Here is a 22,756-nt window from a genome sequence, read left to right as displayed (position 1 = left end):
CTCTCTTAAAGTGCTTACTTTTGTTTTTTTTAGCCTGAGGCTGCACGTCCTGCCTACAGGTTATAATCCCCTTCTTAAGAAATAAAGCTCTCCTTTCTAAATTTATAAACGGTGTGATTTTTAAGTCAGCACTATCTTTTGCTATTACCAAAAATGTAGGACAGGAATTTTTATTCCACGCCAACTCTTCCAGAGTCTTGAAGTCTTCCTGCAGAGTAGATTGTTAATGAACAATTATAGAAAAAAATGAATGAATGAATGAATTAACGAATGTATAAGTGGATGAATGACGAATGAACCAACATGAATGAATGTAGAGAAAGCCTCAAGGGGGCCCGCGGGTACGCTGTGCTGCGGGGCATGCCCACCAGGTGGCGATGCCAGCGGCGGGAGAGCCTGGCCGGACTGGCCGTGCCGCTCTTGCCGTGGGTGCCGACGGCGCCGCCGGGACGGGCGTGGGGGGTAGGGCGAGTCATATGATCCGCTTGGCTTCCTGGGTCTGGCTGCTGCCGCCCGCCGGTGTCCGCCCGTGTCGTGCCGGGGCACCAAGGAGCCGTTGGAGGGTCCGGGCGGAGGCCCGCTCGTGTGGAAGTCGTCGACGCCGCCGCTCGTCCGTCCTCCTGTCCGTTCTCGCTCCCGGTCGCCATCATGCTGGCGCTCATCTCCCGCCTGCTGGACTGGTTCCGTTCGCTCTTCTGGAAGGAGGAGATGGAGCTGACGCTCGTGGGGCTGCAGTACTCGGGCAAGACCACCTTCGTCAATGTCATCGCGGTGAGCGCCCGCCCACTCACTCGCCCGGGGCTCCGCAGCCGGGAGTCCGGCCCGGCGCCTCTCCAAGGCCTGAGTTGGGGCTCCCCTCGGCGCGATGGGACTGATGGCGGGGGGCGGGCGAAGCTGGGCCTGTCATCTCCCGAGGGCCAGGATTTGGAATTTCCCGCGTGTTGGCGGCGCGGGGAGTAGCACTGAGATCGACAGCGGAAGGGTTAAGTCAGTGTAGACGTTTTCCAAGGGCTGTGTCCTCAACGCCGCGGGAGCTCGGAAAGAGTTAAATTGAGCTCGTCACATTTTTAAAGCTCTTGGGGATTGGGGTTTCCCTTGGGTTTGCCCAGTAGGGGCAGCCAGAGTTAAGTCCAGTCTGTCACTTTCCCAAAGGGTGGGATTTGGCAAATCCGTCAGCCGTATGAGAAAGCGTAAGCATTAAGAGCCTCTCTTAAGTTGCCACTTTGGACCAATAGCCCTATTGTGAAAGCGGGAGACCAGTGTGGGCGCCTTCCTGAATTCCGTGGGCCGCTGGTCCCATCTAATTCAGTTACTTGTTTTCACCCGTCCCCCAGGCGCGGAGACCAAGCTGATTGCTGAGCTCTAGCTAGCCCACAATACACAGTATTTATTAAGCTAAGAGTAAGAGAGTGGATAAGATGGATCTGCTGTTAGCATAAAGTTAACTACCCTGCGAAAGAGGAGTTGGTCTTTAAATGGTGTTTTTCACTTGAAGAGAAAAGAAGGTACTGGGCAGGAACATAGCTTAGCAGGCCCAGGGAATGGGTGGAAGGAAAATTGCACTGAGGACTTACATAGAATGTGGTGTTTGATCAGCAATGATTGAGTAGAAAGGTGATTATTTCGTTTTGCTTGTTTGGTTGGTTGGGAAATAAATAGGAGTGAAAGATTTCTCCTCGATCTTTATTTAGAGCCCAAGAGTTGTTGTGACTCAGTTTTAGCTGGTAGTGGCTTGTACACGCCAGGGGAGTTTTAGAACTGTTCTGAAGAGAGATGGCAGCAGTTCTTCCACCTTTTCGATGACTGTTGAAATCCTGAAGATTAGCTGTCCGACTGGTTAGGTTACACAAGATGATTCAAACACAGCTTTCATGTTTGAGAAAATAGGTAACTTGTGATTCTTAGTCCTTGCAGTAATAAAGCAACAGGAGTGAGTAAGTCTTGGAGAAAAAGAGATTAGCAGAAACCCTAAAGTCCTTTGAAGAATGATGTGTGTAAGGAAGATTTACCTGCTTGTTGTTCTGTTCCTTTTTAAATATTACTATTATTAATTTTTTTTTTCGAGACGGAGTCTCGCTTTGTCCCCCAGGCTGGAGTGCAGTGGCGAGATCTCAGCTCACTGCAACCTCCACCTCCCAGGTTCAAGCGATTTTCCTGCCTCCACCTCCTGAGTAGCTGGGATTACAGACGTCCTCCACCACACCCGGCTAATTACTTTTAGTAGAGATGGGTTTTGCTTTGTTGCTCAGGCTGGTCTCAAACTCCTGACCTCATGTGATCCGCCCGACTCGGCCTCCTAAAGTGCTGGGATTACAGGCGTGAGCCACCGCGCCTGGCCTTCTATTGTAATATTATGATTTTTTGCGCTTGGAATGACTATCTTTCCGCAGGAATAGAAGAGTGGAATGTGTATCTAATACCACTAATTTTTTTTTTTTTTTTTTTTCTGGTAGAGACAAGATCTTCCTATGTTGCCAGGCCAGCCTTGAACTCCTGGGCTCAAGCGAGCCTCCTGCCTCGGCCTCCCAAAGTGCTGGCATTACAGGCATGAGCCACCGTTCCTGGCCTAATACCACTAAAATTAATGAGGAAAGATGAACTTCGGGTTACATATTTATATTATAATTTTTTTCTTTTCTTTTTTGTAGACAGGGTCTTGTGCTTTCATCCAAACTGGAGTGCGGTGGTGCAGTCGTAGCTCACTGCAGCCTCCAACTCCTGGGCTCATGTGATCTTCCCTGTCTCAGCCTCCCAAGTAGCTGGGACTACAGGCATGTGCCACCACCATGGCTCGCTATTTATTTTTAATTTTTATTTTTTATAAAGATGGGCTCTTGCTGTGTTGCCAGGGCTGGTCTTGAGCTCCTGGCCTCAAGCAGTCTTCCTGCCTTGGCCTCCCAGCATACTGGGATTATAAGCCCGCTAGAGCTTTTATATAATATGGAAAAGATGAGGCATAAGCTTGAGTGAAGTTGAGCTCAGTTAACTGTAAATTTTTTCATATCCCCTTGAGATGAGAATTGGAGTCATCTTATAAAACTTCTTCCTTTGACAACATAGAATTAATGTATCATGTAGATAGGTGTATTAATACAGCCAGTTGTAGTTGTTGCAGTTAAGTTGTTATGCATGGGAACTCTAAAAAGTTGAGCAAATCTTTGAGAAACTTCTTGGTAATTTTCATGCTTCTGTTTTCAGTAGACAGTGTAGCTTAATGAGCATGACCTTTGAAGTCAGACAACCCTGGATTTGAAATCTGGCTCTGCCGCTTAGCAGCCTTATATCCTCTTTGAGTCCTTACTTTCCATGTATTAAATGGAGGTAATGATATGTTTCTTACAGAGTTGCTCTAGGGATTAAATGACATGAAAGATGTTAAGTGGCTAGCACTCATATTGACCCACAGAAGGGGATAGGTAAATGGTAACTGTTGTTACTTGTAATTGGGCATACCCGTTTAATGCAGAAACAATGGCTTGAAAAATACTGAGAAGGGACTCAACTGGTATCATTTTCTACTTTGAATCCCTGTATCTATCCAGATGTGGGCTGCAGTAGTGGATTTATGGATTGGGGAAAGTAATCACATCATGTGTTCCCCCCTGCCCCTCCCACCATTAGATTATTATATTTAACAACAACAAAACTTCTGCAAAGCTGTTGAAGTCAAAGTGAACCAGTGGCTCCACCATTACCACCATTATCTTTTTTTTTTGAGACGGAGTCCCGCTCTGTTGCCCAGGCTGGAGTGCAGTGGCGTGATCTTGGCTCACTGCAACCTCTGCCTCCTGGGTTCAAGCTATTCTCGTTCCTCAGCCTCCCGAGTAGCTGGGACTACAGGCGACTGCCACCATGCCCAGCTAATTTTTGTATTTTTAGTAGAGATGGGGTTTCACCATGTTGGGCAGGCTGTTCTCAAACTCCTGGTCTCAAGTAATGTGCCTGCCTTGGTCTCCCAAAGTGCTGGGATTACAGGCGTGAACCACTGTGCCCAGCCCACTGTTATCATTAGACTATTATTTTTAAAATTGTAATGGTGTGGGTAGCTTCAGTTAAGAAAAAAAAGTCACAAAGATAAGGTGATGGATGTGTTAATTAGCTTGATTTAGTCATTCCACACTGTAAACATGTATCAGAACATCTCATTATACTCCATAAATGTATACAATTATGATTTGTCAATTAAAAGTAATACTAATTTAAAAAAGAAAAAAAGATATCTGGGCTGTAATTGGCTGTGGCTTTTAAGATGCTGAAAGGGACCTCAGTAAATTTCATACTTTTTTTTTTTAACCTCAAGGCTTTAACCTAACCCCTGATTCTTATAGAATATATTGAGGATGTAGTGATTAAAATCCAAGTTAGTGATTAAAGATGATTTTACAGATTTTTAGGTAGAAACAATGTGTCCAAAATAGTAAGTTTAGCCTTTTAAAAAATCAGCTGCACTTTTTGTATTGTATATAAAATGTTTGCTTTATAGAATCAGAAATACAGATGTATTGAGTACTATGTGTCACTCTAGAAAGTTGACCATTTATTTATTCAAATTTAAGAAGCAACTTCTCAGGTATGAAAAGCTTCAGCTGAAGCTAATTTTCTTTTTGTAAAAATCAACATTTTGTAAACAAATTAAAATGTCACTACATGTGCCTTAAACGTTAAGGAAGATTTAACAGATGTCAATTTAACTTACTCAAAAGGTTCATGAGACTGAATTACTATTATATGTAGGGTTTGCTTTGAGTCTAAAGGATAATGCAGCTTAGTTACAGAATGCTCAGACTTAAAATGCCTTTCCTTAGGATTTTAAAACTGAAATGATACCTAATTTAATCTAATTTTATGTAGAGACACTTGATATATGTAGTATTCTCTTTTGTTTTGAACATTATAAAAAAGAAACACCCTAGTCTTTACTTTTCTGATTAGTGTCAGGGAATGAAGTATTTTCCATTGCTAACTGTTCTGGCAGTTATTGCACAATAAGTCATGTGCCTATATGTGTAATGTATATTGAGTAATCTTTATTTTTAACTGGGGCTCTTAGATATGTTATAGTTATTAAAAAATATCTAATAGGATTTACCAAAATAATATAGGATAAATCTTATGGATATTATGTATTTTTTAAATGGAAGTATAAAAATTTGTCTACACTTTTGCACATTGTTGATACCTGAAAGGTTAATCCAAGGAAGTTTATTACTGCTGAGAATTAGGAAAAGAAGATATTTGGGAAGACTGTAGAAATATGAACCTAGAATCATTTTTTAAAGAGTTTGTAGAAACCTTAATTAAGTAGTCTAATTTTACCCTCGTTTTTTTAGATGTGGCTAGCAGATCCAGTTAGGTTAAGTGGAATTCCTAAGGCAACAAAGCTAATTAGTAGCAGAGATAGAATTAGAATCTGGGGCCAGTGTACTTTCTACTTTTCCCACCTCTTTAGATACAGCTGAGGTTAGAACCATAGAACTTTGGATTGGGAGATCTTAATCCATTAAACATCTTTTTTGTATTTAATTTAATTTAAAAAATCAGCTGCAATTTTTGTATTGTATATAAAATGTTTGCTTTATAGAATCAGAAATACAGACGTAATGAGTACTATGTGTCAGTCTAGAGAGAGTATTTTAAATCCAGGCATCTTAAGCATATTGACTAACATTTGAGGACTATATATTTATCTATGAACATGAATTAGGAGAAGGAATGATAATCTATGGAAAGTAAGAGTGGAATATTATGTTTGGATATTTAAATAACTGGCTAACAGGCATTATTGAGTTGTTGAACTACCTTTAATATCTTTAAAAAGCAGAGGGAGATCAAGACCATCCTGGCTAACACGGTGAAACCCCATCTCTACTAAAAATACAAAAAATTAGCTGGGTGTGGTGGTGGGCGCCTGTAGTCCCAGCTACTCGGGAGGCTGAGGTAGGAGAATGGCGTGAACCCTGGAGGCAGAGCTTGCAGTGAGCCGAGATTGTGCCACTGCACTCCAGCCTGGGCAACAGAGCGAGACTCCATCTCAAAAAAAAAAAAAAAAAAGCAGAGGGCCAGGTGCAATGGCTCAAGCCTGTAATCCCAGCACTTTGGGAGGCCAAGACGGCCGGATCACGAGGTCAGGAGTTTGAGACCAGCCTGACCAACATGGTGAAACCCCATCTGTACTAAAAATATAAAAATTAGCCTGGCGTTACTCAGGAGGCTGAGGCAGCAGAATTGCTTGAACCTGGGAGGCGGAGGTTGCATTGAGCCGAAATTGGGTGACTGCGCTCCAGCCTGGGCAACAGAGTAAAAATCCGTCTCAAAAAGAAAAAAAAAAAAAAAGCAGAAATAATTTTGTATTTGGTTGTATTGCTTATTATTTAATGTCTTTGGAGGTAAGAATGGCAAAAACCATTTTTAAAGAAAATGGGCTGTGGTTCAAGTCTAGATGTTTTACACATCTGAAACTTGACTGGAAAAGCTAGTCTTCCAATAAGGTGGTCTTCAAGTATAGATTCCGAGTTGTGGAAAATGAGGCATCTTACAAAGGAACATCTCTACCTTCCATAAAGTTCTCTACCCTTCATCCCCTCTCCAATTATTTGTTTTTCCTTGCAGACCAAGAATCTTGAAAGCCAAATGTTCTCATTAAGAAGCTGTTAGAGTGCAATAATGCATTCTAAATGACTGTCTTAGAAGATATTTCACAAGTTAATGGATTTTTTAAGTTTTTCAAAGATGTAGTAAGTGGATGGTTACTGAACATGGATACAAAATACATTGAACCTATAAAAAAGTTACTCAAATATTATTAAAAAAATTTTTTTCTGAAATTTTTTTTTGTGTTATCAAAACAATACAGGCTCATTAGCGGAGATGTGAAAAGAATGGTATAAGGTAGAAGAAGCCACTTATTTCTACCATGCAAGATTAACTACTGTCAACATTAAAAGCATTTCGTTTTTGTCTTCTTAATGTGTACATCCAGATGTCTTTTAAAAAGTTCTGAGATAATATTACTTATAATGCTTTATATTCTGGTTTAATTGTTACAGTGTATGCATTTTTCTATCTAAAACATTTTTCATGTCTTCATAGTTTATCCCATTGTGGTATGTCTTGTGGATATACCATAACATATTTGGTAATTCCCTCATTGGACATTTGAGCAATTTCCTATGTTTTCCTGTTGTACTCAATTTGATCTGCACTTCCTGAGGATGTATTCCAGTGTTGGTATTTCTGGGTCAAAAACACATTTTATGTCGTGTGGCCAAATTGCTTTCCAGAAAGTGTACACTCCCACTGAGAAGGTCTGAACAGTTTTTTTTTTTTTTTTTTCCAGACAGAGTCTCGCTCTTGTTTCCCAGGCTGGAGTGCAGTGGCGTGATCTTGGCACACTGCAACCTCCACCTCTCGGGTTCAAGCAATTCTCCTGCCTCAGCTTCCCAAGTAGCTGGGATTACGGGTGTTTGCCACCTCGCCCAGCTAATACTGAACAGATTTCATATATAAATTTGTACTTTGGTTAAGCACTTTGTCCTCTGGTATTTTTTAAGACAAACATAGTTTTGTTGATGAAGTAGAGCGGTATTTTAAAATTATCCTAATGATACTGCTCTGTTTGTGTTTAATATATTTTAAGAAGTTCCTTTTTATATTTCAGCATCTGCCAAGACTGATAACTATAGAGAACATAATTCTTTCTGAGACAAGTTCTTGCTCTGTTGCCCATGCTGGAGTGTAGTGGCATGATCATGGCTTATTGCAGCCTCCACCTCCTGGGCCCTGGCTCAAGAGATCCTCCCACCGTAGCCTCCCAAGTAGTAGGGACCACAGGCGTATGTCACTACGCCTGGCTAATTTTTTTAAAAAAGATTTTTGCTGCTGGCTGTGGTGGCTCATGCTTGTAATCTCAGCATTTAGGGAGGCAGAGGCAGGATGATTACTTGAAGCCAGGAGTTGAAGACCAGCCTGGGCAACATAGTGAGGCCACATTCTCCACATTCTCTCTCTCTCTCTTTTTTTTTTTTTCAGACAAAGTCTTGCTCTGTCGCCCAGGCTGTAGTATAGTGGCATGATCTTGGCTCACTGCAACCTCTGCCTCCTGGGTTCAAGTGATTCTCCTGCCTCAGCCTCCCAAGTAGCTGCCACCACACCCAGCTAGTTTTTGTATTTTTAGTAGAGACAGGGTTTCACCATGTTGGCAAGGCTGACCTCGAACTCCTGACCTCAGGTGATCTGCCTGCCTTGGCCTCCCAAAGTACTGGGATTACAGGTGTGAGCCACTGCACCTGACCAAGGCCATATTCTCTTAAAAAAATATTTTTTTTTTTTGTAGAGACTGGATCTCACTATGTTGCCCAGGCTGGTCCCGGAACTCCTGGGCTCAAGAGATTCTCCTGCCTCAGCCTCCCAAAGTGCTGAGATTACAGGCAGGAGCCGCCACGCCTGCCCCTGAGAACACAGTTCTTTTTTGTTGAGCTTCCCAGGCAAGCCATGTAAATATAAATATAGCTCATCCCCTTTACTTATCATGCTGCTATTTTGTTTTAGAAGTATTGCTAGATTGCATATTCCTAACCCTGATGTATTTCAGTATAATCCTTATCTAATCTTGGACCTATTATAGTGGGATGCTGCTTGCTTGTGTGTGTGTGTGTGTGTGTGTGTGTGTGTGTGTGTGTTCTTTTTTTTTGGCGAGGGGATGGAATCTTGCTTTGTTGTCCAGGCTGAAGGGCAGTGGTGTGATCTCGGCTGACTGTAACCTCTGCCTCCTGGGTTCAGGTGATTGTCCTGCCTCAGCCTCTCCCCAGTAGCTGGGATTACAGGTGTGCGCCACTACGCCTGGCTATTTTTTGTATTTTTAGTAGAGATGGGGTTTAGCTATATTGGCCAGGCGGGTCTTGAACTTCTGACATCAAGTGATCCGCCTGCCTCGGCCCAGGCATGAGCCACCACACCCGGCCTATGAACCTATATTCTTACTTCAGTATGCAAAATGTAGCATAATGTTAAGAATGAGGTTGCTTAAAATCTAAGTTAGACCCATAGTTAGGCCTGCCTTTTCTTCACTCTTTTCTTTTTTTTCTTTTTCTTTCTCTTTTTTTTTGAGACGGAGTCTCACTCTGTCATCCACGTTGGGAGTGCAGTGGCATGGGGATTCAAGTGATTATCCTGCCTCAGTCTCCTGAGTAGCTAGGACTACAGGCACCCGCCACCATGCCCAGCTAATTTTTGTATTTTTAGTAGAGACGAGGTTTCACCATGTGGTCCAGGCTGGTCTCAAACTCCTGTGATCTGTCCGCCTTGGCCTCCCAAAGTGCTGGGATTACAGGTTTGAGCCACCGTGCCGGGCCACCATTTTCTTGAAAGCTCATTTTGTCCGGAGAATGTTTTAAGCCAATACATGGACTTCATCATTTGTAAATAGTTCTTATCAGAGGAAAATCTAGGAAAAGAAAGGAAACCTACGTTTCTCTCCTTCATAATTTAGCTATTTCGTTTCTAGCTTTTGGCTTTATTTCAATAAAAAAATTAAATTTTTTTTTTTTTTTTTTGGAGACAGAGTCTCACTCTGTCACCCAGGCTGGAGTGCAGTGGTGCGATCTCGGCTCACTGCAACCTCTGCCTCCCGAGTTCAAGCGATTCTCCTGCCTCAGCCTCCTGAGTAGCTGGGATTACAGGCGCACGCCACCATGCCCAGATAATTTTTGTATTTTTAGTAGAGACGGGGTTTCACGATGTTGGCCACACTGGTCTTGAACTCCTGACCTCAGGTGATCCACCCACGTTGGCCTCCCAAAGTGCTGGGATTACAGGTGTGAGCCACTGCACCCAGCCTACCCATTTCTTAAAAATATTAAATTGATGTTACAGGTTTTCATTAACCCTTATACGGATATTTTGGTTACTGCCATTATTTTCTACTCTTAAGTGACCGAAATGTTTAACTTTGGTTTTTGTCATTTTTTTCAGAGTTCCAGTAATTTCAGAAATGAAATGATTTGACTAGTTTTAACCTTTGAATTTTTCTGTCATCCTTTCCTTTTTTTGAGACAGGGTCTCACCCTGTCGTCCAGGCTGGAGTAAAGTGGCATAATCATGGTTCACAGCTGCCTCAACCTCTTGGGTTCAAGCAGTCCTCTGCCTCAGCTTCCTGAGTAGCTGGGGCTACAGGCATGTGCCATCATGCCCAGCTAATTTTAAAAAATTGTTTTTTGTAGAGATGGAATCTTGCTGTATTGCCCAGGCTGATCTTGAACTCCTGGGCTCAAGATTTCCTCCTTCCTTGGCCTCCCAGTGTTGGAGTACAGGCATGAGCCACTGTGCCTAAGTCCTACCGTCCTTTCTGTAGTAGATATTGTCCTAAGTTAGGATTGATCGTATTCCCTATCATTGTTATTATTGTTATTTTTGAGACAGAGTCTCACTCTGTCTCCCAGGCTGGAGTGCAGTGGCGCGATCTCGGCTCACTGCAACCTCCGCCTCCCTGGTTCAAGCAATTCTCCTGCCTCAGCCTCAGGCTCTCCCAACCATGCCCGCCTAATTTTTTTGTATTTTTAGTAGAGATAGGGTTTCACTATGTTGGCCAGGCTGGCCTTGAACTCCTTACCTTAGGTGATCCACCCGCCTCGGCCTCCCAAAGTGCTGGGATTACAGGCGTGAGCCACTGCGCCCAGCCCCTCTCATTATTTTTAACCATCAGAAATTATCTTGTTCTCTTGTTTCTAATAGTCTTTGTCCCTTTTCACAGAGGCAAGACTTTATCATATTTTACAATGCTGTACCCCAGTGCTAAGAACAGTCCCTGCCACATGACAAGCTCTTTAAATACTGAATGAATGAATGAATGAATAATAGCAAAGTATACCTACTCTATGCATGTTTAAACGGTGTGCAAGGCATTGTGATAGATAACTTATAAATGTACCAGACAAGGTCATTTATGGTCGGGTATGTGCCATGTATAGGAGAGGAATATTAAGTGCCTTAAGATTGATACAAAATGCTATTGGAATTCTCCCCGACCCACCCCATTAAGACATTGGAGGAGTTTTATTTAGTAAGGCTGTTTGCTGAGTTTTGGTTGGACAGTGGCAGGAATGGCTTTTGAGCTGGGTTGTAAGAGTAGAGGAATTTCATTTATTCAACAAATATGTCAAGCAGTGTTTTGGGCAGCATAAATATGATGGGGAGCAAAGCAGACAATGTTCTTGCCCTTGTGGAACTGCCGGTATCGTGGGGAAAAAAAGATATCTAAGCAGGAACAGTGGGAAAAGCAAAGGCACAGCTGAGGGAAAGAAATTTTTTTGTTGGTTTAGGCATAACCTTAGTGAAGGAAAAAGAAACAAAGGCTGGGAAAGTAGATTGAATCAGCTCCCACAGGGCATTGACTGAGTATGACATTAGCCATGGAGAGCCACTGAAGGTTTTTATTCAGAGGAATAAGATAAGACCTGTGTTTCTGAAGGATTAATTTAGCAGCAATATAGAGACCATCCGCAAGGAAATTGGTTACAAGATTATTACAGAGGTCTGGTTGAGAGACATTGAGGGAGACAGTTGGGGAGGAGGGGAAAGATACACATTATTATGGAAGTAGGATGAGTACAATTTAGCAATTAAGTCAGAGGTACAGGACAAAGGGGAATTTGCAAAGACCCTTTTAAAGATTTGATTGAATGGTGGGGAATATGGTTGTACCATCAGCAAACAGCAGTTACAGGGTGGGGAAGAAAGAATGGGTTTAGAAGAAAAAGGGATGATTTGAGTATAAATTGTATTACAGGCTGGGCGTGGTGGCTCATGCCAGTAACCCCAGCACTTTGGGAGGCTGAGAAGGATTTGGATCGTTTGAGCCCAGGAGTTCAAGGCCAGCTTGGGCAACATAGTGAAACTCTGGTCTCTACAAAAAATAAAAAAATAAAAAAAAATTAGCTGGATGTGCTGCTGCGTGTCTGTGGTCCCAGCTACCGGGGAGGCATAGGTAGTAAGGGGATGGCTTGGGTCCAGGAGGCTGCAGTGAGCCATGATGGTGCCACTGCATTCCAGCCTGAGTGACAGAGTGAGACCAGGTCTCCCCTGCACTGCATACCACACCCCACCCCCCTGGAAAAAAAAGTATTACATAATTAATGATATAAAGGGATTGCTGGTTGGAAATGACAGGCTATGAATGCCATATTTAAGTGCAGTGGCACAAAAACTGAGAATTAACATTTCATCCAATTCCTAATTTTGTCTTCAGGAGTAGTAAGAGATACAGGAAGTAGTTGAGATCCATTCCTAGTTTCTCTTCAAAAAGAGTGAGTTGTAGGATCTTTTATTTCTACTGATTGCTGTCACTTACTGTACCCTGCTGATTACTCGTTTTGCCAATGTTTCGGACACAAGGACTAGGCAGAATGTTCTCCACTCCTCAGGATTGCTGTTGGGCTATCTTGATTTATTTGTGGTATTTATGTACATGAATCTGTGGCCAGAATGCAGTCTACCCAGAAGAGGTCTTTAATAGCTGGGATGAAGGCTATATATTCAGAGTGGGTCAGATTCATTTGCAGGCTGGGAAGCCTTTGCTGTCTAATTCGAAGAGTAATTTTTCTGTTTCTGGAAAGTGCCTGGCTTAGGTTTGTATAGTGACTTTCTACTGAAGAGAAAATTTTCTAGGTGTGATTTGTGTGCTTTAAATCTAAAGAATATTTGATTTCTTGACATTTAAGTTGGGATTTTTCTTTGGTGCCAGGTAAACACGTAGATAGTGTGAGAGCATCATTTTTCTTCTACTCAGATTACATTACTGATCATTTTACTGTGTGGTTGAAAAGACAAAGTGTGATCCTTCGTCCTCATAGGCCAGGTAGGTTCTTTGATATCTGCTTAGAGACTCATTTAGAGCAGTCTGATAATGGATTTATAGTGCTCACAGATAGCAGTTCATTTTGGAACATGTGGACATTACCATAAAACAAGTTAGGAAATGGCTGTTCCACCTTCACTGTGTCATTCTTTTTGTTGAGATGGAGTCTCGCTCTGTCTCCCAGGCTGGAGTACAGTGGCATGATCTCAGCTCACTTCAACCTCCGCCTCCCAGGTTCATGCGATTCTCGTGCCTTCATCTCCCAGAGTAGATGGGACTGCCGGCACACACCACCACGCTTGGCTAATCTTTGTATTTTTGGTAGAGACGGGGTTTCGCCATGTTGGCCAGGCTGGTTTCAAACTCTTGACCTCAGCTGATCTGCCCACCTCAGCCTCCCAAAGTGTTGGGATTACAGCCATGAGCCACCGCGCCTGGCCTACTATGTTATTCTTTATAGGCTAGTTAACATAGAGTTAGTTTCTAGACATCCTATTTTATGTAATCATCCTTTCCTCCCATTTCCAATACAAAGAACATTCAGTAAAAATTATTTCATTTAATTAATGAAACACATCTGATCTTTTTTTTTTTTTTTTGAGAGAGTCTCACTGTGTTGCCCAGACTGGAGTGCAGTGGTGCAGTCTTGGCTCACTGCAGCCTCTGCCTTCTGGATTCAAGTAATTCTCTGCCTCAGCCTCCCTAAGTGCTGAGATTGCAGGCGTGAGCCATTGTTCCTGGCTCACTTAATTATTACTATTATTATTATTTTCTTGAGACGGATTCTCGCTCTGTCGCCCAGGCTGGAGTGCAGTAGTGCAATCTCGGCTCACTGCAACCTCCACCTCCCAGGTTCAAACGATTCTCCTGCCTCAGCCACCCAAGTAGCTGAGATTACAGGTGCACGCCACCATGCTCAGCTAATTTTTGTATTTTTAGTAGAGATGGAGTTTCACCATATTGTCCAGGCTGGTCTCAAACTCTTGACGTTATGATCTGCCCGCCTCGGCCTCCCAAAGTGCTAGGATTACAGGCGTGAGCCACCACGCCCGGCCTATTACTATTATTATTATTATTATTATTATTATTATTGTTATTTTGAGACAGGGTCTCACTGTCGCCCAGGCTGGAGTGCAGTGGCACGATGTTGGCTCACTGCAACCTCCGCCTCCCAGGTTCATGCGATTCTCCTGTCTCAGCCTCTTGAGTAGCTGGGATTACAGGCGCATGCTGCCCCGCGTGGCTAATTTTTTTGTATTTTAGTAGAGACGGGTTTTCACCGTGTTGCCCAGGCTGATGTCAAACTCCTGAGCTCAGGCAGTCCACCCGTCTCGGCCTGCCAAAGTGCTGGGATTACAGGTGTGAGCCATCACGCCTGGCCTATTATTATTACTATTATTATTATTATTATTATTATAATATATATATTTTTGAGATGGGGTCTTGTTCTCTTGCACAGGCTGGAGTGTAGTGGCGTGATCTTGGCTCACTGCAACCTCTGCCTCCTGGGTACAAGTGAACTTGATTATTTTGTAAAATGTTTTCACATAAGGCATTATATTATTCTTTTGGCCCTCTTGCTTTAAGTGGACATTTATTGATTTATGTAAGATAAAGAAAGATTAAGTGACCCAGTTAATTGTCATTTGGGTCTGAAATTCAATTCCAATTCAGTCTGAAGTGTCTTGTTCCATAAAGTAGATGAGTTATAAGGAATCTGGGTTCCATTTTTACAAATCCTTTAGGGTCTTGCTTTGACTCCTGATAAATCTAATTCTTCCGCCTCCTGTCACTGAAATTAGTTTGGAAACTGGGCATGACCTTATGGTGTTCCATGTGCATTTTGTGCTTTCTTTGGCTCTTTGTGCCAAGTGTTTTAAGTCTACTCTACTGGCTGTTAGTACTACCCTATGTTATCTTTCCTAGGAACACTTAACAAATTTTAGTATTTATTCTGGCAGGATTTGGAAAGGGGATTTAAATTAGCTAGTGAAATTACAGCAGAATGGCTGTGGGCAGAAGGATAGAGGAAGTAGGCCTTTGAAGTAAATGTTAGATTGTGGTAATGATGGAGAATGAGACGCCCAAGATACCAATTGATTTTCTTTGCCTGCGATGCTTGTTTTTGTCTGCTGGTACTCCTTTCCCCCTAGATGGCACTGTCTTACTCATCGTTCAGTTCCCAGGTCTGTAAAACTTTGCCCTAACTCTTCTCACAGCACTTGATCAAAATTATATTTATTTGTGCAAATTATCTGTTCATTGGTCTCTACCTTCAGACTACAACCTCCCTTTCAATATTTATGGCCTTTAAATGAAGCAGTGTGCCTACTGCTCTGTAATTGTTGACTTAAATAGAGTAAAGCAGTATAGGGTCATGTTTAAGTATGTGGGATCAGGCAGGCCTAAATTTAAATTCTGGATATGCCACAATTCTGTGACCTCCTCAAAGCTTCAGTTTCCTCATTGGGGATTTGGGCATGAGAATACTTGCCCCATGAGCTCATGGTGAGGTAAGACAGTTGGCACAGTGACTGGCATAGAATGAGTACTCCTTAGGTGGTAGGCTGATGTGATACTCGGGGGTTAGGGCAGGATCGTGTGCTCTACTAGATGCTAGATGAAGTGGAACCCCCTCACCTTTCACGTGAGCACTGAGTGGGAATTCAATTTGAGAAGGTAACGAAAGGTTCCTGAGTTTCAGAGTAGAAGTGTACTGGGCACAAGGGACCAGTTTTTAATTTTCTCTCTCCTTTTTTTTTATTTGAGATAGAGTCTCACTCTATCACCCAGGCTGGAGTGCAGTAGTTCGACCTTGGCTCACTGCAACCTCTGCTTCCTGGGTTCAAGCAATTCTCCTGCCTCAGCCTCCCAAGTAGCTGGGACTACAGGCATGCACCACCATGCCTGGGTAATTTTTGTATTTTTAGTAGAGACAGGGTTTCACCATGTTGGTCAGGCTGGTCTCCAACTCCTTATCTCAAATGATCCACCCGCCTTGGCCTCCCAAAGTGCTGGGATTACAGGCGTGAGCCACCATGCCCAGCCCTTTTTTTAATTTTTAAAAACTTTTTATTTTTTGTGGCGACAGGATCTCACTATGTTGCCCAGGCTGGTTCAAACTCCTGGCCTCAATTAATCTCCCACCTCAGCCTCCCAAAGTGCTAGGATTACAGGCACGAGCCACTGTGCCTAACCTGGTTTCTGATTCTGATTCTTCTTTTTAAATCTTCTTTCTTTGCTCACTATTATTATTTTTTAATGGTTTCTGATTCTTGAAGGTTTTCTGTCATTCTGAGAGAGAAACTAAAATGACAGGTTTTTGTTGTAGTTGTTGGGGATTTTTTTTTTTTTTTTTTTTTTTTGGTGCCATAACCCATCCTAGATGTGCTAGGATGTTAGGGGAAACTTGGTGAAAAATTTACTGGTTTATTTGGGTTTTTCTTCTGCTGATAAATTTGGTTGTAGTTAATAGTTTTGGCTTGGTAGAAGAGGTGGTGATTGCTCCAAGGTTTTTTTTTGTTTGTTTGTTTGTTTGTTTTTACCACAGTAGAAGACTAGCAGAGCATCTATTTACAACCTCTCAATTTATCGTGGAGTTTGTATTTTGTTGTTCAGCAGTCTAACATTGGCTTCAAGCTTTTGTACAAATAATGACTCTCGTTCATTTGCCAACAAATAACTGCCAAATGCCTGAGGCATTACACTAAAGTGGAAAATCACTTTTAGGGCTTTTAAGTTTAAACTTAGGTTCAAATTCCAGTTTTGCCACTATTTAGCTGTGTGTATGTGACCTTGTGACCTTGACCTCAAGTTTTCTTTTCTGTAATACGAGGCCAGAGTAAAATGAGTAATGTTGAGCTATTATCATTATTATTTTTAAATAGTATAAGCCAATTACATATAGCTTAGCTAATAAGGATGTGTTATTGATACAGTCATCACATGTGATTGAAAAACATTCCTGTCACTCCAACTTCTTACTGCCCTTACTGCACCTGCCACATTCCCCACCCTAATGATAGTAAGTGGAATTTTAGGCAGCTACTGAATAAATAATGATTTTACTATCTAGAAGGCACTGCAGTTTGGAACCTGAGAAGTGTACAGTGACTCAGTATTTTATGACTGTCCATCATTTTAAGAGTTGAGTTTCACTGTGAAACAATGTCGAAAGCACTGACTGGGCTAATGGAGTGGCTTTACAATGCTTACTGTTTCTTCAGTAATACCCAGAGAGAGCTGCAGTGTGGAAGAGCCAGTGAAAGAATGTATTCAGCCCATGGCATTCTCTGCAGCCACACCACTGTACTGCCAGGATCACTTGAGAAACAGATGTCTCTACTGATATATAAGTAGACAGCTAAAAGATTCCATACACTGTAGTTTAAAATGATTTTAGGGAATTATTAATAATATTCTTAAAAATTGTTACTGAATTTTTTTACAGTAGAGGGGAACACAAGACAATCCATATGATACTATTAGTTTGGGAGATGAAGTTGCAAAATTGTGAGGCAGAAAAATGTTAAAAGTAGGCACTAAAGGACTAAGAAGTTAAAATCTTGGCTTTAATGTATCCAATGACAGGTGCCATGGTCACTTTCTTAGAGGTAGGTCATTTCTTAGAGTAGGTCATTTTCTTGCCTCTACTATGCCTAGGCTAGCAGTCTTTAAAGATAGTCTTTAATGGGAGGATTGCCTATTTATCTTATGATATACCTGTGGAACAGAATTTTAGGGGCTTCATTTATCTTCCAGGTAGAAAAGAGCTGATAAGGGGTTATGGAGACGTTGTCACCTGGCATTATATGCTATAATCCTTGGCCACATTTATAAGTTTTTTTATTCTAATACAAAGGATCTGAGTGTCATTAGGAGCCTTGCAGACAAGTGTTTCTGGGTAACTTCTCAGTAACATCTTTGACATTTGTTTAGTTGCAGACCTAAATGGCCACTGATGAATGCTGCAGTTTCAGTAAGCAGTGAAGTTTATTTCGCTGGAAGTAGAATGAGGCAGACCCAGAATATTGTAGAGTGCTTGTCATCAGCTGTATTTCTTCATGGCCCAGAAAAACTCCTGTGTAATTTCCCTTAGAGAAATGGAATTGAACAGGAAGCAGAAGTAGTTATTGGATGATGTTGGACCTGGGAATTCTGAATGAGTCAGTTCAATTCCTGCAGGGTATCCTGTCTGAAAGAAATTAGGGCAGTATGCAGTGCAAGGCTTGCAGGGCTCCTAGGTCTTTCTGTTATATTCTTTTGGGGGTAGCAATGGTCAGGATAGCTTCTCACTACACAAGATGTGATTAGTTTTGTTTTGTTTTTTTTTTTTTTTTGAGACGGAGTCTCGCTGTGTCGCCCAGGCTGGAGTGCAGTGGCGCGATCTCCGCTCACTGTAAGCTCTGCCTCCAAGATGTGATTAGTTTTTGTTCCTCACTTTGGGGAGCATGTGTGGCAGTGTTTAAAAATAATGCTCTCCTGTTGGTTCATAGGGAACAAAGCCTTCTGATATGGTTTTGCTGGGTCCTCACCCAAATTTCATCTTGAATTGTAGCTCCCATAATTCTCACATGTTGTGGGAGGGACCTGGTGGGAGATAACTGAATCATGGGGACTATTTTCCCCATACTGTTTTGAGGTAGTGAATAAGTCTCACAAGATCTGATGGTTTTGTGGTAAGGGGAAACGTCTTTTGCTTGGCTCTCACTTCTCTCTAGCCCACCCCCATGTCAGAAGCCCCTTTACTCTTTGTTCATCTTGTGCCATGATTGTGAGGCCTCCCTAGCCATGTGGAACTGTGAGTCAATTAAACCTCTTTCCTTTATAAATTACCAGTCTCGGGTATGTCTTTATTAGCAGCATGAGAACAGACTAATACACCTTCTTATTTTTTTTTTTTTTTTTTTTGGCAAAATTTCAACACGTTAGTCTTTAACTCGCTAGTGGATGTTGGAGCAGTTTCCAGATTGCTTAAAACTGAACTAGGGGTACAGTCCATAGGGAAAATATGCCCTGAGGGGCTGTATGTGTGCAGCCGTATGTATGGAGCTGTGATTTGTTGTAATCTGAAAATTCTAGGCTATAATAATGGTTCCTGGGGCTCAAAGAAACCATGACGGGTTACTACCAATAACATTCTGGTGGCATGTTGGTTCACGCCTGTGAGAAACACACATTTACCCATCCAAACCCAAAGAATGGACTTGGAGACATGAAGAACAGCGGAAGTGAGACTTTTAATGGTGGTCTTGCAAGATCTGGTGTCTGGTAGGCTGTCACACCGGGGACAGTTACAACAGGTAATTTATCTCCTAGCACGCAAGTCCCTCCCCCGGCTCCTCATTGGTTGAGTACTATGGGGTTACAGTCTTCCTGGACATTGCCTAAATTTTATTATCCCCCTTATAAGGTTATACCTTAGTCCCTTTCCCCACTTCAGTTTCGATTTCCCAATAATGAAACTTTCTCCCCTTTTAGGAGGCTGACCCCTTCTCTACATTCTGTTCACTTATCATGACCTTCTAGGTGCATGAGCTGTGTGGTTTGTTATATCCACAGGCTGGCTTCCAGTACTTAGATTTATTATGCCTTGAAAATGGACCACTTAAAATGTTTTCTCACAAATTTCCTTCCTTTTCTATTTACTTCCTTTGGTCTCATTTTCATCTAAACCCTTTTGGTCCTCAAATTGCTTTAGAAGTCGTTTACTTTCTTCCTTATAGGAGAGTGAGTTTATTTTGGTTTCTAATAGTAGCAGGTTATTTTGCTGGTAACTTATTGGCATTGTTTATTAATAGCTGTTTTAATTAGTCTCTGTGCTAGTCCCCTCACACACAAGTAATACTACATCGCACTGCTAAGACTCCTGCTACAATTATGAGAGATGTAAGGATTGAAGCCACCATGCCTTTCCATTTTCCAAACCAACCTTTTAGCCAACCCGTAAATGGGTTGTTAATTCCAGCATTTTCTGCCTGTTCGTTGGCTAGAGTTGTCAGTCCTTGTAAAGCTTTTGTGATGGTCCCATCTGGGGCAGTATTGTTGGGAATGAAAGTATAACGTTTCCCACCCAGCATAACACTTACACCCCCTTTTTCTGGTATTATGTCTAGTGCAAGCCTGTTTTTCCAGGCCATTGGGCTGGTGGCATCTAACTGGCTAGCCATCCCTTTTTGAGGGTGTCCCGAGTATAATTGATGAATCTTTGTTGATTATAATAGATGTAGTTAATCTAGTTCACATTCTTATTAATAATTGACCACAGAAGAGTGCTGACTCAAATCCAGCAGCTATTTGGTTTTGGGCCTTAAATTTATTTGGCACCCCCCTAGGGACTCCTATTGAGTCAACATATATATTGGGATTAAAAGAGTTTGTCAAATCTCTCTGCTTTCAGTGGCCATGTGTGTTTTCAGGTATCTTATGGAATGCCAGGGTGAAGGGAATGGCCAATTAGACTAAAGCACAAGTCCTGGTCCAGTTGGATGGTAACAAGTTGTGGAGGTTCCTTTTCCCACAATACCACCGGACGTTAGCCTGGGGTATATGGAGAGCCGAGTGATTGCCATCGCCTGACTTACCAGTGATGTTTAGGTTGTGGGTACAAGTTGAGAGTTTTCCCACGGGCTTATTGAACTCTGCCCCCTGTCTAGAGAGACAAGAGGAGTGGTTCATATTCCCTAGAGAGAATGAGGGGATTGCTTTGGGATCTGACCTCTGCAATGTGGGAAAGAGCAGTGACAGACACTTACAAGTCTTGTTTCCTCATGCATCCTTGTCCTGGTATAGAGTCAACATGCAATCCATTTCTTCAGGATCAGTATCCTATCCTAGGGGAAATGGAACCACCTGTGCCTGAGGTCCTCCCGTAGCACATGCATAGCAGTCACTCTTGTTGAAGGCTTGTACCGAAAATTTGATCCATTTGACCCAGGCGTTTACATCCCTGCACCCTGTCTCAATTTCTAAGGTTTGCCTTAAATCCTTTACCTCAATTATTTTTACCCTTTTAGGGTTGTTATTTGGCAGACTAAAGTGTTTATTAGGGTCTGGAGTTGGAGTAGTTCCAGGCAAATGCGAGGTTGAGTTTTTTATTAATTTGAGAACAAATCACCCTATGGGGTCTTTCCCTGTGATGTCTGCCCCTAACGTATATACCTGAAACGCTACTTTTGGTTCTTGGCCTAGAGTGGCTGGATTGCTAATGGCAATGAGTATAGGATTGCGTTCTAAATTTTGGCAGTTATTTGGCAAGGAGCCCTTGGACAGATGTAGTTTATTCTTTAAGTGTCTTCAGCTCGGAGTTACCCACCCCGTGTTTACTGTCCAACCCTGAATTGGGTGGTTCACCATACATCATCCCAGCTGGGGCATGGTAATGCCATGCTGTAATCTGTATCTGGTTCAGGGCAAAGATGTTTATTCACCTGTGAGAGCTATCTCTGAGTTTCAAAATTCCCACAAAGTGAGACCTGGCAGGCATCAAATCTTATAGTCTGGGGTGCTACCATCTTGGTTACATAGATTACAAACCTGATTGGGTAGGGAGGAGTTGCCTGCCAGTTTCCATTTTGACCTTCTGCTCTTTGGGTAGTAGGCCATCTCAGCCACATTAACTTCCAGAAATGGGGCCAGCCCATGTTTTCTTTTTAGATTTTTCTCAGAGTTAACTTTAAGGGTTCCTCCGGTGACCTGTGCACTTTCCACTGGTCTTTTTCCTTCCCTTCCGAGGTCTCTTTTACCAGTCCCTTGACTTGAGTACAGTGAGTCCACCCCTGTTCAGCCGTTTGCACGGCCATCTTAGTGGTCAGGAGCACTTCATAGGGACCTTCTCAGCTTGGGTGGAGCTTGTCTTCTTGACAAGTCTTAATCAGCACCAAGTCACCAGGGTGGAAGTGGTGAACTGCAAACTCAAGAGGCAGAGTTTGAGTCAGAAGTCCTTTTAACCTAAGGGATGATAGGGTAGAGTATATGGCCAGTATATAATTTCTTAAGAATTGGTCCTTGGTTTCCAAAGTAGGAAGATCTGTAGCTCTGCCCAAATATGGGAGTCCATATAATAACTTGTAGGGGGACAATCCCAAGTCTTTTCTTGGGGCTGTCCTAATTCTGAGGAGTGCTATTGGGAGACATTTCATTCAAGGCATTTTAGTTTCTAAGATTAGTTTGGTGATATGCTTTTTGAGAGTTTGATTCATTCTTTCTACCTTTCCAGAGGAAGGGGGATACCAAGGAGTGTGATAATCACATCTAATTTGTAAACCTTCCATAATTCCCCTTAATACCCTTGAGGTAAAGTGGCTCCCATTGTCTGAATTAATATTTTCCACCAGGCCAAATCTAGGTACATTCTGTTCTAATTTTATTTTGACCACATTCCCAGCAGTGGCTGTTGTGGCTAGTAGTGATCCACCTAGCCAGAAAGGTGATCTCTGATCACCAGTAGATACTTTAGTTTTCCTACTTTGGGCATTTCTGTGAAATTTATTTGAATGCTTTGAAATGGTCTTAGTCTGGGAGGTCTTCCTCCTGTGGCCTGTTTTCTAATCACCTTTTTGTTTATCCTTTGACAAGTTACACAGCTTCCACGTACTTGTTTAGCAAAAGTGTAAACTTCCCTATACACTCATCATTCCTATGTATTGTATTACACAGAGCCTGGGGTCCCCATTGACTCCCTTTGTGTAATACAGACATTAGTTCTTTCATCAGGGGTTTACTTATTTCTCTCCCATCAGGAAGTACCCATTTCCCGTTTTTAGTTTGTGTGACCCCTATCCTAATTCTTCCTTCCCCTTTCTGGTAAACTGGGGCCTTAATACTACCTTAGGGATGTCTGGGATCAGGCTAAATAGTCTAATTTTTTCCTCCAGGGAGGCTTGCATAGCAGCTTTATCTGCAAGC

At 42.3% G+C, this 22,756-nt stretch overlaps 1 protein-coding gene across 1 annotated transcript in view; it reads left to right on the top strand.

Moving 5' to 3' along the window:
• The first annotated feature begins 440 nt into the window (after positions 1-440).
• ARL8B (ADP ribosylation factor like GTPase 8B) overlaps positions 441-22,756 on the top strand; it is a 58,578-nt gene continuing 36,262 nt past the window's right edge. Inside the window, 2 exon segments of the mRNA XM_054481537.2 lie at positions 441-608; positions 610-771. Coding sequence (XP_054337512.1) covers positions 477-608; positions 610-771 — 294 coding nt within the window. The 5' untranslated portion in view covers positions 441-476.

Source organism: Pongo pygmaeus, chromosome 2, assembly GCF_028885625.2.
Source record: "Pongo pygmaeus isolate AG05252 chromosome 2, NHGRI_mPonPyg2-v2.0_pri, whole genome shotgun sequence".
NCBI lineage: Eukaryota > Metazoa > Chordata > Mammalia > Primates > Hominidae > Pongo > Pongo pygmaeus.
The sequence above is the reverse complement of the archived record's forward strand: the minus strand, read 5'-3'. Positions and strand labels throughout refer to the sequence as shown.